This window comes from Magnolia sinica, chromosome 12 (assembly GCF_029962835.1).
Source record: "Magnolia sinica isolate HGM2019 chromosome 12, MsV1, whole genome shotgun sequence".
Classification (NCBI taxonomy): Eukaryota; Viridiplantae; Streptophyta; class Magnoliopsida; order Magnoliales; family Magnoliaceae; genus Magnolia; species Magnolia sinica.
This window is the reverse complement of record NC_080584.1, coordinates 25,950,741-25,964,848: the sequence shown is the minus strand read 5'-3', so window position 1 is coordinate 25,964,848 and position 14,108 is coordinate 25,950,741. Positions and strand designations below refer to the sequence as shown.

General features: G+C 43.7%; 1 protein-coding gene across 1 annotated transcript; it reads left to right on the top strand.

Annotated features, from left to right (window-relative positions):
- Positions 1-5,953: 5,953 nt before the first annotated feature.
- LOC131219988 (organic cation/carnitine transporter 3-like) lies at positions 5,954-7,525 on the top strand. The gene has a single exon (XM_058214968.1). The coding sequence runs from the start codon at positions 5,954-5,956 to the stop codon at positions 7,523-7,525; it is 1,572 nt and encodes a 523-aa protein (XP_058070951.1).
- Positions 7,526-14,108: the final 6,583 nt, after the last annotated feature.

Genomic DNA, 14,108 nt, shown 5'->3' with positions numbered 1-14,108 from the left:
CCTATACTTATAACCTAAAACTATTCCCAAATTCCAAAACCTATTACCTAAACCTAACCTTTCCCTAAACCAATAACCTAAACTCAATTCCCAAAAGCTAAACCTACACCTAATTCTAATGTCAACTCCCTAACCTAAACCTAAACCTAAACTTGAAAATTCAAACTTAAACCCAATCTTGAACCTGAACCCGATTTCCTAAACCTAAACCATAACCCATTCTCAAATCCAAAAACCTATAACCTAAACCTAAACCAAAACCAAAACTTATAACCTAAATCTGAACCCATTCTTAAATCCCAAAACCTATAACCTAAACCTATAACCTATAACCTAAACCAAAACCTATAACCAAAACCAAAACCAAAACCTATAACCTAAGCCCGAACCCATTCTCAAATCCCAAAACTTATAACCTAAACCTAAACCTATAACCTTAACCAAAACCTATAACCTAAACCAAAACCAAAACCTATAACCTAAACTTGAACTCATTCTCAAATCCCAAAACCTTTAACCTAAACCTAAACCTTAATATAAACCTATAGCCTATAACCTAAATCAAAACTTATAACCTAAACCAAAATCAAAACCTATAACCTAAACCCGAACCCATTCTCAAATCTAAAAACATATAACCTAAACCAAAACTTATAACCTAAACTAAAACCAAAACCTATAACCTAAACCCGAACCCATTCTCAAATCCCAAAATCTATAACTTAAACCTAAACCGTAACCTAATCTTATAACCTAAACTCAAATCCCTAAACCTTAACCTGTAACCTAACCTAAACCTATACTTATAACCTAAAACTATTACCAAATCCCAAAACCTATAACCTAAACCTAACCTTTCCCTCAACCTATAACCTAAACCTATACTTATAACCTAAAACTATTCCCAAATTCCAAAATCTATAACCTAAACCTAACCTCTCCCTAAACCTATAACCTAAACTCAATTCCCTAAACCTAAACCTACACCTAATCCTAATTTCAACTCCCTAACATAAACCTAAACCTAAACTTGAAAACCCAAACTTAAACCCAATCCCGAACCTGAACCCGATTTTTCTAAAACTAAACCATAACCCATTCTCAATTCCCTAAAGCTATAACCTATAACCTAAACCTAAACCTAAACCTAAACCTAAACCTAACTTAAACATATAACTTTTCCTAAACCTTTAACTTAAACCTAAACTTAAAACCTAAATGTGTTCTCAAATCCTTAAACCCAAACATACACTTAATCCTAATCTCAACTCCTTAACCTAAACCTAAACTTGAAAACCCAAACCTAAACCCGAACCCGATTTCTTAAACCTAAAACTTAACCTATAATCAAGTTTCCAAAAGTTATAACCTATAACCTAAACATAAACCTATAACCTAAACCTAAACCTTAACCTAAACCTAAACTAAAACCTATAACCTAAACCTTAACCTATAACCTAAACTTAATTATAACCTATAACCTAACCTTCACCTAAACCTATAACCTAAACCTAAACCAAAACCTATAATCATATGGTGAGACCATTTCTTTTGTGCCAATTTTATTCCTCTTTCAGTTTTTTTTTTAATTCATTAAGAAAAAAAGTGGTTATACGTGATGCACTTCTTTCACTGTCTTTCTTTTTCCCAATGGGCATTCTAATTTATGAATGACATGACTGTTTGTAGGATGATGGAATATACAAAGCTGTTGAAATTTCAGGGTGAAGTCGAGCACATTTCTCTAATGAAGCCAAAGATTTGTATTTTCAGCATTATTGTAATTGTAACTATAATTGATTGTAATTGTAATTGATTGAATGAGTGAATAATGTAATTGATAGAATGAAGGATTGTAATTGAAGGAATGAAGGATTGTAATAGAATGAATGAATGATTGTACAAGTGGTAATTGAATGAACAAATGATTTAATTTTTCAATGTACAAAATAACTACGGATATTGACCGTAGCCATTAATCAGACAGGTGTGGTGTAGCCTTTTCAATTTTGGCATATTGCTACGGACTTTCAGCTACAAATAATATCCGTAGTAGTTTGAAGTTTTTGCTACAGATATAATTACTACGGATTATATCTGTAGCTGTTTAACCTATAGCTACGGATTAAATCCGTAGCCACTAATCAGACAGGTGTAGCCTTTTCAATTTTGGCCTATTGCTACAGACTTTCAGCTATAAATAATATCCGTAGCTGTTTGAAGTTTTTGCTATAGATATAATTGGTACGGATTATATCTGTAGCTATTTAACCTATAGCTACGAATTAAATCCGTAGCCATAGGTTCCAGACTTATTGTTATGACACCTACGATGACGGTCGTGTTACGGACTAGCTACGGACTAAAACCGTAGCCATAGGTCTATGGCTACGGATTTTATCCGTAGCCTTTGCCCCTTTTTTTGGTAGTGTCATAGAGATATGGGAGGGCGCAAGCTTAGCCGGACCCTGGTGTTGGTTTTGTTGAGGAACAATTCACGGAGCAACGGGTTGAGGATCAATGAATTGCCTTGGAGCATTTGCCCGTTGCTGGGTAGCTGGACCTGCTGGCGATGAATTTGTTCCAGCATATGTTTCATGTAGTTCATGTCGGTCCTAAGTTCCTGGACCTCTTTATCCCAACGTTTATTCCCTCGATTCCGTTGAGTGTGCCTGGTCGAAACGGAGGTTGCTTGTTGGGCTGCCGAACCTTGTCGATTATCGGACTGGTTCTGGAATCCTTGGGCTCCATTCGTACCAAGCGGGCCCTCTGTGGTCGGTGGTCCGGTGATAGGGACCTCACTAGGTTCGTTCTAGATGGTTCTTCTAGTTCTCGCCATTGGAGATTACTCAGTGTTTAGAGAAAACGAATTTTCGTATCGCTTCCCGCAGATGGCGCCAAACTGTTGATGCTAATTTCAGTGCGCCCCCTTAATGACCTTGGGACCTGCACGAGAAGAAGGAGAAAGGTGACCCTGGCTTTACCAGGGGATCCTCCGATGTTTAAGTCAGAACCTAGGACTTTGGATAAAGGTTTTGGGGCGAGAGTTTTTGCATACCTTTTACCATGAAGGTCTTTGTATTTATAATAGTGTCATGCCCCGTAGGGTTTCCATAATCAAAGTGAATTCCAATCTACTGGGATCCGTAATCCCTGATATTCCTGGATTTTCGAGAGATCATAATATTATCCCCTAAAAATCTCAAGTAGAGATCCAGAGTTTTACTAGGTAACTTTCAGATATGGAGCGATATAGCTCAGCCAAAACTTATCTCTTCAACACACATGTGTCGAGACAAATTTTGTAACTAATCTCCGCCCACTTTATTGACTGACTCAATCATTGAGTCGGACTAAAGCTTGGGCAGCTTTAGGGCCAATTGATCATAAGTCGGCTTGGGCTTTCCTTTATGAGGCTTTTGATTGAGCCTTAAGGTGCATTTCCTCCCTTAGAGGCTTCGCTTCATGGCTCAGGACGCTCAAGCTACGGTCGGGCCAGGCGCCACACGATCCGAGTTACATCACTCCATCCAGCGTTTTATGGACTTTGGGCTTCATCCAAACTCGGCATCTAACGAGTCTAAGCTATTGCTTCGCCAACTCTTTCGGCCCTTAAGCTGACTTAAAGGACTTTTTATAATTTCCCCCCAACAGTTTCAATGGTGAACATCACTCTTCCACTGTTTATGTGGGTCTACTCAAGCTTTGGATTTTCCTCATTCTTTGTATATTGCCCTAAAATGCTCTCTCCAAACACAAGAGGTGAGGATGTAACACATACATGAGCCTCCCTTGATAAATGTGTTTTATATCCACACAGCCACTGATTTTTGCAGGTTATTTAAAGATGTTAACCAAAAACTTAAATCAGATCCAAATATCTGATGGATCATACCAGTGGAAAAAAGTGGCGAATGACCATTAAAACCTTTTTATAGACCACAAACTTTTAGATCTAAGTAATCATTGTATTTTCCATTCATCTAGTTCTGTGTGACTTTATCAACCGATCAGATGGCAAATAAAAATTACAGATATGCTTACATACGGTGGCCGTTAGAAAGTTTTAATGGTGAGCGTTCAATTATCATTGTTTCTTATGGTATGGTCCACCTACGATTTTGGATATGCTTAATCTTTCGGACCATGTCCTAAAGTATGCTTGAAAAACTGATGGACGGAATGGATATACAACATATCATCACGATGGGCCCTCACATCCACTGTTACCCGGGTAACACCTCATCCGCAACCGTAAGTGTTATATCCGCATCGTCCATCCAATTTTCAGTGTATGAGTTATATATGTACATCGTCCATCTATTTTTTCCGTATTAGTTTATAGCATGAGCCTTTTTTAGGCAGTTCTGTATGTCAAGTGGATCACACCACGTAAGGCAGTGGGGATGGAACGCCTACTATTGAAAGCTTCATCATGGCCACAAAAGTTTAGGATGAAAGCTGAAATTTATAATAAATGTCATGGTGGTCCTAGGAAGGTTTCAATGGTGGGCCTCATTGTCTCCACTACTTTATGTGGTATAGACTTGAGCTTTGGATTAGTCACAGTTTTTTTGTCTCAAGCCATAAAATTAAATGAAAAAAATAGATGGACGGTGTAGATATAACGAATACATCATGGTGTGGGCCCACTGAACTTTGCCACGTCAAGGCAATACTGCGTTCTACCCTTTGTAGTCCGTCGCATGAGATCCTCTCCAGCTGGAGATTATTCAGTGGGCGCCGGACTCGGATTGCCCACGACGCTGCAGCCTGTAGCGTAAGGTTTCTGAGGTCAGAAGATAGGTGGGCCAGCGTGATGTTTGTGAGAAATCCATTCCATCCGTACATTTTTTCTGCTCGTTTTAAGATATGATGCAAAAAAAATAAAGAGAGGTAGATAAAGAATAAATTAAGCCACGCGAGAGGAAAATGTGGGATGGACATCCACAATTGAAACATTATAGAGCCACGGAAGCTTTATATTAGTAAATTTTTTATGTTTTCACATCATCTCATAGATAATGACCTTATGAACGGTTTGGATCAAATATAAACATCAAGGTGAACCCAGGAAAGTTTCAACGGTAGAAATTTCTTCCTCCTTCCTTTTGTTCTTGCATGGAGCACTTGAAAATTGGACCCGACTCATTTTACATATCATGTGCTAAAATTATCTGGAAAAACGGATGGACGGGGTGGATTTCTCATAAACATAACGATGGCGCCCACGTAATTTCCGAGTTCCTGCGACAGCAATCCGCGTCCGTGGGCGCCGAATAAACATTGCGAGGCATGCAATTGAATCTCCAGTGGCTTAGCTGTATCACTGCATCGAGACAGAAACTTAAAGGAAGTTATTGAATATAGCCGTTGTATGCCAACTTTCAATACAGCCACTTCCAGCCCTCCCTTGTGCCACATATCAAGATCATCTGAACCGTTAAAATAGTGGGCCACATGATGATAGTTAGCTGATATGAAATCATTGGACAGTCCATGTGATTATTCACTGACCTATCTGTCCCTCAAATAAATTGAATTTCGTGATTTTCATACTTTCATTGCTAGATCATTACAGTGTGGCCCACCTTTTTAACGGACCATATATTCTCGAGAAAGTAAAAAAGCTTTGATTTTAGGATTGTGTGGATTTCAAAATTTTGGCTGTTAAATTCAAACTTACGTAGCTTGCATGTCAAGTGTCATGCTATGCCGGAGTATCAAATACGTCCCATATATTATACGTAGTACACGTCAGCGTAAAGGATGTCGAGGGGAATTTGATGAAGGTATCTGAATTATTTCCAACTTGTACTTTAGGTCATATCCCTATTGTCGTTTAGCGAGAAGCTGCGTCAGAAATGAGGCCCACGTGCGGTGGAATCTCATCCCACAGACCCTAAAACCCTCCACACCTCTCTCACTCTCCTCACACCAGTTTCTCCACCATATGGCCGACTCATCTCCTCTCCTCTCCCGAGTCAACTCGTCCGACCCAGAAGCTAACCCTCTGGTGCACAAAGGTGCACCTACCCTTGACGATGTGATCGAGCAGTCCGTCGGCAGCTTCGGCCTAGCGCAGCTGATCCAAGCCATCCTCGCGTCGTTCGCATGGGTCTTCGACGCCCAACAAACGTTCATCAGCGTCTTCACAGATGCTCAGCCATCTTGGCATTGCACACGTGTAAATGACACTGTATGCTCATCTGCCGCCACCCCATGTGGGTTACCGAAGCATGCATGGGCATGGGACCAGCCCGCGAGTGCATCCATCATCTCTAAGTGGGACTTGATGTGCTCGAGCTCACTCATCTCAGGGCTCCCAGCGTCGTCTTTCTTCGCAGGTTGCTTTGCTGGTGGTTTCTTCCTTGCGACACTCGCTGACTCATCGCTCGGCCGGAAGAAAATGCTCCTTCTCTCGTGTCTCATCATGTCTATCACCGGCGCACTAACTATGGCCTCACCCAACTTATGGGTCTACTCGGCCTTACGGTTCATCAGCGGCTGTGGCCGCGCAACGATCGGCACGTGCGCACTCGTGCTGGCGACCGAGATCGTTGGGAAACGGTGTCGAGGTCAGGTGGGAATCCTCGGCTTCTTTTGTTTCACGCTCGGATTCTTATCTTTGCCTGCCATGGCCTACCTAGCTAGGGGTTCCTCATGGTGGACCCTCTACCTGTGGACGTCAGCCCCCGTGATCGTTTATTGCATAGCCGTCCATTTTCTCGTGCATGAGTCCCCACGTTGGCTCTTCGTGCGCGGACGTAAGGATGAAGCTGTCCAGACGCTTCGAAGCATCTCGTTATCAAATGGCAAGATATTGCTTTCCAGCTTCTCTGAAGTGGCTGTCGAAGAGGAGTCGTGGAATGCCGACATATACTCGGCGATGAAGATCTTGTGGGAGAAGAAGTGGGCATTTCGACGGTTATCGATGGTTATGGTGGTTGGTTTCGGAGTAGGCATGGTCTACTACGGGATGCCACTTGGTCTTGGCAACTTGGATTTCAATCTCTATGTGAGTGTCACGTTCAATGCATTATCGGAACTTCCGTCAACCTTACTGGCCTTCTTCCTGATAGGGAGGATGAATCGCCGGAGTGCGGTGCTGGTGTTCACTATCTTAAGCGGGTTGTGCAGTATCCTCTGCGTAGTGATGGGTGGTGGCGATAGGAAGGAGGTGCAGATGGGGCTGGAGCTGGTTTCGTTCTTCAGCGCCTGCACCGCATTCGGCATACTTTTGGTATACACCCTTGAATTGTTCCCAACATGTGTACGGAACACGGCATTGTCGATGGTGCGGCAGGCGATTGTGCTCGGTGGCGTGATCAGCCCCATGCTTGTGGCGACAGGTAGGAAGCAAGGGTTCTTGTCATTTGGGGTGTTTGGGGTGGTGATTGGAGGGTGTGGATTGTTTGTGATGGGGTTGCCAGAGACAAGAGGTGGGCCATCTTGTGATACAATGGAGGAAGAAGAGAAGAAGGAGATTCTGGCTTTCAATGGAGATCACGCATTAAAAATATGAAACTCGGTCTTGGGGAGCTTTGCTGGACGCGGATTAGCTAGAGTAGGGAGACTCGCTAGTGAATTGTCGTCACCAAGCTATGTGGGCCCCACCATGATGTATGTGTTGTATCCACACCATCCATCCATTTGGAGGATTATTTTAGGAAATGAGGCAAAGAACAGGTCAGATCCGCGGCTGGCGTAAACCCTACTACAGAAAACAGTGGAGATTGAACGCCTACCATTAAACGCTTCTAGCGCCACAGAAGGTTTCGATCAAGCTTATATTTGTTTTCATTTTTTTCTTTTTTACTTCGTTCATGTCTGTGTTAACTCATGAACAGGCTGGATCTCAAATAAACATCATAGTGGACCATAGAAAGGTTTCAACGGTGAGTGTCACTTTCCTCACTGTTTTATGTGGTGAGTCCACTCGACCTTTGGATATACCTCATTCTTTGTATCGTGCCATAAAATAATCTCCCTAAATGGATGGACGGTGTGGATTCAACACATACATCATGGTGGGCCCGCATAACTTGGTGACGTCACTTCAGTAGCGAGTCTCGCTACTCAACCTGTCAGTAGCTAATTGGCGTCCAGATTTGCTAAGCGCGAGTGCATGTGTGATAAAGCTCATGTACAAGCTATACGTGTGCTTACACGGTATGATAGGTCCGATATCCAATCCATCCATCAGAAAGGAAGCAATACATTGAGTCCCTTATTCAAGAATCAGACTGATCCACTGGTCCGGTGGGCCACAGTTTTCCAAAAGAATAACCACGGTTCCGGAGAACTTAGCTGAAGTTTTCTAACCCATTTACCAGTTTCCAATATTGGCCCACATGCTGAGGGGAGCAGATTTATTTTTTGGTAAGCATATAGAAGGTCGGTCCAACCCGATAGATGGATTGGATTTTGGACCCATGTGCCATTCCGGCACACGTGCTGGTTGTTCGTGAGCTTTACTACACGCGTGCTCTTAGCAAAGCTGTTTGGTTCTTGGCTTTTGTGTGGTAGGGTGGATTTCAAATTTGGTAGGTTTTGATGGGGAACGGATTGGCTACTCCCCCTGACACCAGCCATTGGCTGGTGGTCGGTTCTCTGTGGGGCCCACCATGATGTATGTGTGTCATCCATGCTGTCCATCTATTTTTATATATCATTTTATGATGTGATTAAAAAAATGAAGTATATCTCAATCTCAAGTGGTCACATTACAGGAAACAATGTTGAATAAATTTTGACCATTAAAAACGTTTTGGGGGCCATAAAAGTTTTGGATCAAGCTGATATTTATTTTTTAACCTTCATCTGGGTCTTTATGACCAAATCAACAGATTGGATGTCAAATAAACAGTACAGTGGGCCTTAGGAGGATTTTAATTGTGAATATCCATTCATTATTGTTGTCCTGTGGTGTGGCCCACCTAAGACTTATATCCCTATAATTTTTTGTATCAAGCCTTAAAATGATCTGTAAAATTGGACTAACGGAATGGATGAAACACGTACATCATGGTGGGGCCCACAGAGCACCGACCATCAGCCACGGGGCTGGTGTCAGGGGGAGTAGCCAATCCGCTCCCGTTTTGGTGGAGGGTGAGGCAATGGCAGTGAGATGTATCGCTACAGTCATGTACACGTGGCAGTGAGATGTGTCGATCGTGGCCTTCCATCGAGTGGGCTCTATCAACGATGGATCATGTATCAAAAATCACATCAATTGAAAAATCCTGTCCTGTATTTCTCAACTTACCTTTACGAATATTTGGCCATTTTCCTTTCGAACTGTAGTTGGATGCGGAATGGGTGAGGCTAGGGCTGTAAATGGGTCAGCCGACCCGATGGGTAATCAGAACCTACCCATTTAAACCCACCCCAACCTGACCCGGTTGTTAAATGGTACGAGTCTGGTCCAAAAATAAACTCGGTTGCTAAATAGGTATGGATCTAGTTTCCTTCATATTAGGCTCCACCCGAACGCATTCAGTAAATGGGCAAGTCTAGCATATATTGCAAGAGACTCATCTAGACTCAAACCTGGGTAGACCCGATTTTAAACTCGGTAAAATTGCTTGCATACATTGACAATTAACATGAAAAAAATAAGAAATCCACCTCATGTCTGATTGAGAATATGGGGCACCACATAATCCGAATTGACGCGTTGAGGATGATGGAATTAGTGAATTAGGATGTACGCCGATTGCATGTGAAACGCTTTTGCAGGAAGTTCTTGTGTTAGGATGCTAAGTGGGCCCCACCGTGACGTTTGTGAGAAATTCTCCCTGTCCATCCATTTTGCCAGCTCAGTTTAGGACATGAGAAAAAAAATGAGGCAGATCAAAAACTCAAGTGGGCTATGCTAAGTTGGGCCCATTGTGATGCTTGTGAGAAATTTGCCCTGTCCATCCATTTTGCCAGCTCAGTTTAAGACATGAGACAAAACATGAGGCAGATTAAAAACTCAGGTGGGCTATGCAAGAGGAAATAGTGGGTTTAGTTCAAGGTCCAGATATCCCTTAACCATATCCGCTAGACCCATATGTTTGGGTGGATTTCCCTCTACCAGACCCAAGCCCTAACCCATTTATAAATGGGTCTGATGGGTTTAAGTCAGGCCCGCCCATTTATTAAAAGAGTCTAAGGCTAAAATTTAGACCCAAACCCATTTAGTAAATGGGCAGGTTTGGTTTTGGCTAAACCCACCCCAAACTTGGCCATTTACAGCCCTAGGTGAGGCATGGGTAACAACTTACTAGGGGTCGTGATTTCGCTGCTCACCCAACACTAGTTTAGCCAGGGAGTCAAAGCTCTATGGGCCCCACCACAATGTATGTGTTTTATCCATGTTGTTCATCCATTTTGCCCGCTCATTTTAGGTAAGCCCAAAATTGAAGCATATCCAAAGCTTAAGCCGTACACACCACGGAAAACAGTGGGGATAATGACATCCACCGTTGAAACCCCCACAGTGATGTTTATTGTCATACAACCTGTTCATAAGGTCACATAGACATGGACGAAGGGAAAACATAAATATCATCTTAATCCAAAACTTTTGTGGGCTCGAGAATATTTCAATAGTAAGCATTCAATCCCCAGCATTTTTTGTGGTGTGGTGCACTTGAGCTTTGGATATGCTTCAATCTTGGGCTCGTGAACTAAAATGAGCTGGCAATATAGATGGACGATGTGGACAAAACACATATATCATGGTGGGGTCACATAGCTTTGGCACCATCTAGATGGTTGGTGTTGAGTTCACCAGCCAAAAAGCCTCCCTTAGTGGGTGAGGCCTTGGATGTGGGGTCGACCTCATTGTACCTGTTATATATCCACACAATACAATTTTTTTCCGCTCATTTAAGGGCATGGTCCAAGGATATAAAATAGATCCTGTTGGGGGAAAATATGACAAGTCAGATGAGTCAGCTTATGGAGTGGACCAACTATATTGATATGGATCGGACTCCTCAGGTGCCAAGCCAGACCGATGCCCACATGTCCAGAGCGCCGAAAGGAGAGACAGGCACTAAGCTTGACAGGGGCCTACATTCCCGAGCCAAAAGGTGAGACCTCCACGGAGGCCAATGCACCTTTACGGATACTCAAGAGATCTTTCAAAGGTCACTTCAGGCTGACTCTGTACATTGATCCGTTACAAACCGAGCCTTGGCCTTGTGCTAGCTAGACCTATTTTTTAGGTTGGCCATGGGTCGGCCATCAATCAGTGTAGAGTTGATTATGGGTTGATTATGTCTACACTGATCAAAGATCGGCATCCACAATCTGCCGTCAATTGATGAGAGAGAGAGAGAGAGAGAGAGAGAGAGAGAGACGCCCAGCATAAGCCGACCAAATATAGTGATATTCAAGATCAGCGAACGGTTGGCCAGGCCTCGGTCAGCCAGATCTCGATTATTATTTCCTCTTACGGAACTAGAGCCGAGCCAAGAAGGCGGCTCAATCTCCTTCCAAGATCTTCGGAGGATAAATTCCGATCCCAAAAATCTAGGGGATTAAAGATCTTAAAGATATCGATCAATTCTTTTAGGGAAAGTTCTATGCACCACGGGATTACGTTACCTCTATAAACGGAGGACCTACCCACTGTAAAAGGTACGAAGACACCTCCACTTCTCACCCCTAAATCTTTATCATTGGACCCAGATTCCAGGCCTGACTTAGGCATCGAAGGGTCCCCTAAACTAGTCAGGGTCTCCTTTGTCCTTTTCTTGTGTAGGCACCAGATACTTAAGTGCTGGTAGAGGGGTGAGCTAAAAGTTGCATCAACAGATTAGTACCGTCTGAGGGAACGACTTTACAAGTCGTATTCTGCTCTATCAAAGCACTACAAGTTGTCATGGTAAGAGGGAAGAAGAAAGACCAAACCCCTCTAGAGGCAGTTTTAATCGTAACCTTGCCGCCGGTAGAATGTGGCCCACAAACTGTGGACCAGCCAAAATGACAAGAGAGCTGTCAAGGCTCTCCAGCTCAAAGAGCCACCTTTGGCCCGTCCAGGTATGGACAACGGGACACTAGAGGAAGCAAGCGACGTGATTCACTGGAAAGAGAAGTCAGAGATATGAAGACCGACATAAACTACATGAAGCAGATGTTAGAATGGATGCAGCCTTCGTGAATGCAGCAGCCCAATCTAGGGGAAGAGCAATCGAGCGACATCTGACAGTTCGCCAATCCTCATCGTTTGCTCCCCGGGCCGCTCTCCAGCCAAGCCAGCATCAAGGGCCTCCTAAGCTCGTTTTGACTCACGTCACGGAAATGGCTCCTCTGCCCACTTTCGACCTTTGACACGAGATAGATCGGAGGAGACGCAACTGATCTTTAGCCGAGGGAACAGCGAATAGCGAAGCACCCTGTAAGGCCGCGTTCCTAGCTCTGAAGAAAGAGATTATGGACATGAAGCAAAATCGGACAAGCAATGCATTCGGACTAGAAGAGAAGGAATCACCATTCGTGGCTGACATAATGTGTGCTCGGCTCCCTGATCGGTTTCACTTGCCTTAAATTGTGTCATACAATGGGAAAGCCGGTCCGACTAAATATATAGAGTCCTTCCAGACTTATATGGAATTACATGACGCCTCGAATAAGGTAATGTGCCACGCCTTCTCGCTCACCTTAACCGATGTTGTCCGACTTTGGTTCAAGCAATTGAAACCGAGATTTATTAGCTCGTTCGATGAGCTCAGTGAGGCCTTGGTTGTGAACTTTATAGGGGGTGAGAAAAGGCTCAAAGTCTTGGGCCATCTCAACAATGTGGTCCAGAAGGACGGAGAGCTCCTCAAAGACTACATTCAGCATTTCAGCTTCGAGTCATTATAGGTCCGAAAATATTCGGACAAAACGGCCCTGAATTCCATTATGCAAGGGGTAAGGGACAAGCCTTTTCTCTCTTCCCAAGATAAAAATCCTCCATCCACCTTGGCCGAGTTCATGGCCCAATCATAGAAGTACTCAAATGCCGATGAAACTAGAATTTTACGATAAGCAGCTCAGAACATAAGCTCCTCGGCTAAGGGATCGACGAAGAAGGACGTCGAATTAGCCGATGCCGACAAAAAGCGTAAGGAAGATCAACCTCGAGATGAGCGAAGGTCGAACAAATGACCCGACAGCAAGTTCACCAACTACACCCCTCTCAATAAGCCCCAAGAACAAATCTTGATGGAGATAAAAGGTGAACGATTTGGCAACTGGCCGAATAAGCTGCGAGGTAATCCTGACCGACGTAACAGAAATAAATATTACCACTTCCATCACAATCATGGACACAACACGAGTGACTACTACACTCTGAAGCAGGAATCGAAAGGCTCATTCGTGAAGGCCATCTCGGTGAGCACATGGACCAAGGAGCCAACAGGACCGCCGCACCAGAAGAACACTCGAGTGAAAACCGACCAATAGAACAAATTCAATCCATCATTGGTGGTCACAAGGGCAGAGGAGACTTAAACAACACTCGAAAAACCCAAGCGAGAAACTTGAGCCGGCCTAAGTCTGAGATCATGGTCTTGGCTTGGCCTTCGAAGGAAAGGAAACTAGAGAAGTATAGCGTAACCTTTACTAAGGCATATGCTTGAGGCATCCATCATCCACATGACGATGCTCTGGTCCATCACTATTGCTAATCATAAACTCTTCAGGGTCCTCGTTGATACGGGGTCGTCTGCTGATGTGCTATTCACCCATGTGTTCGATAAAATGAGCATCGAACGGTCTGCATTGCGGCCCGTCCGAACTCCTCTGATTAGAATCTCAGGTGGACAAGTCCTGCTCGAGGGAATCATTCAGCTCCCACTCACTGTCGGGGATGTGGCATACCAAGCAACAGCAATGGTCGACTTCATAATAGTCACCAATCTTCATTCTACAGCAGCATTCTTGGATGTCCTTCGCTTTGTCTTCTCTGAGCCGTAGTTTCAACATACCACCTTTCTATGAAGTTTCCAACCAAGTTAGGAGTTGGAGTCGTCAAGGGAGATCAGCATGATGCCCGACGTTGCTACGCCACCACCCTAAAAGCTACATCCATAGTAGCAATGGTCGAGTCCTTGGACCCACGTGAC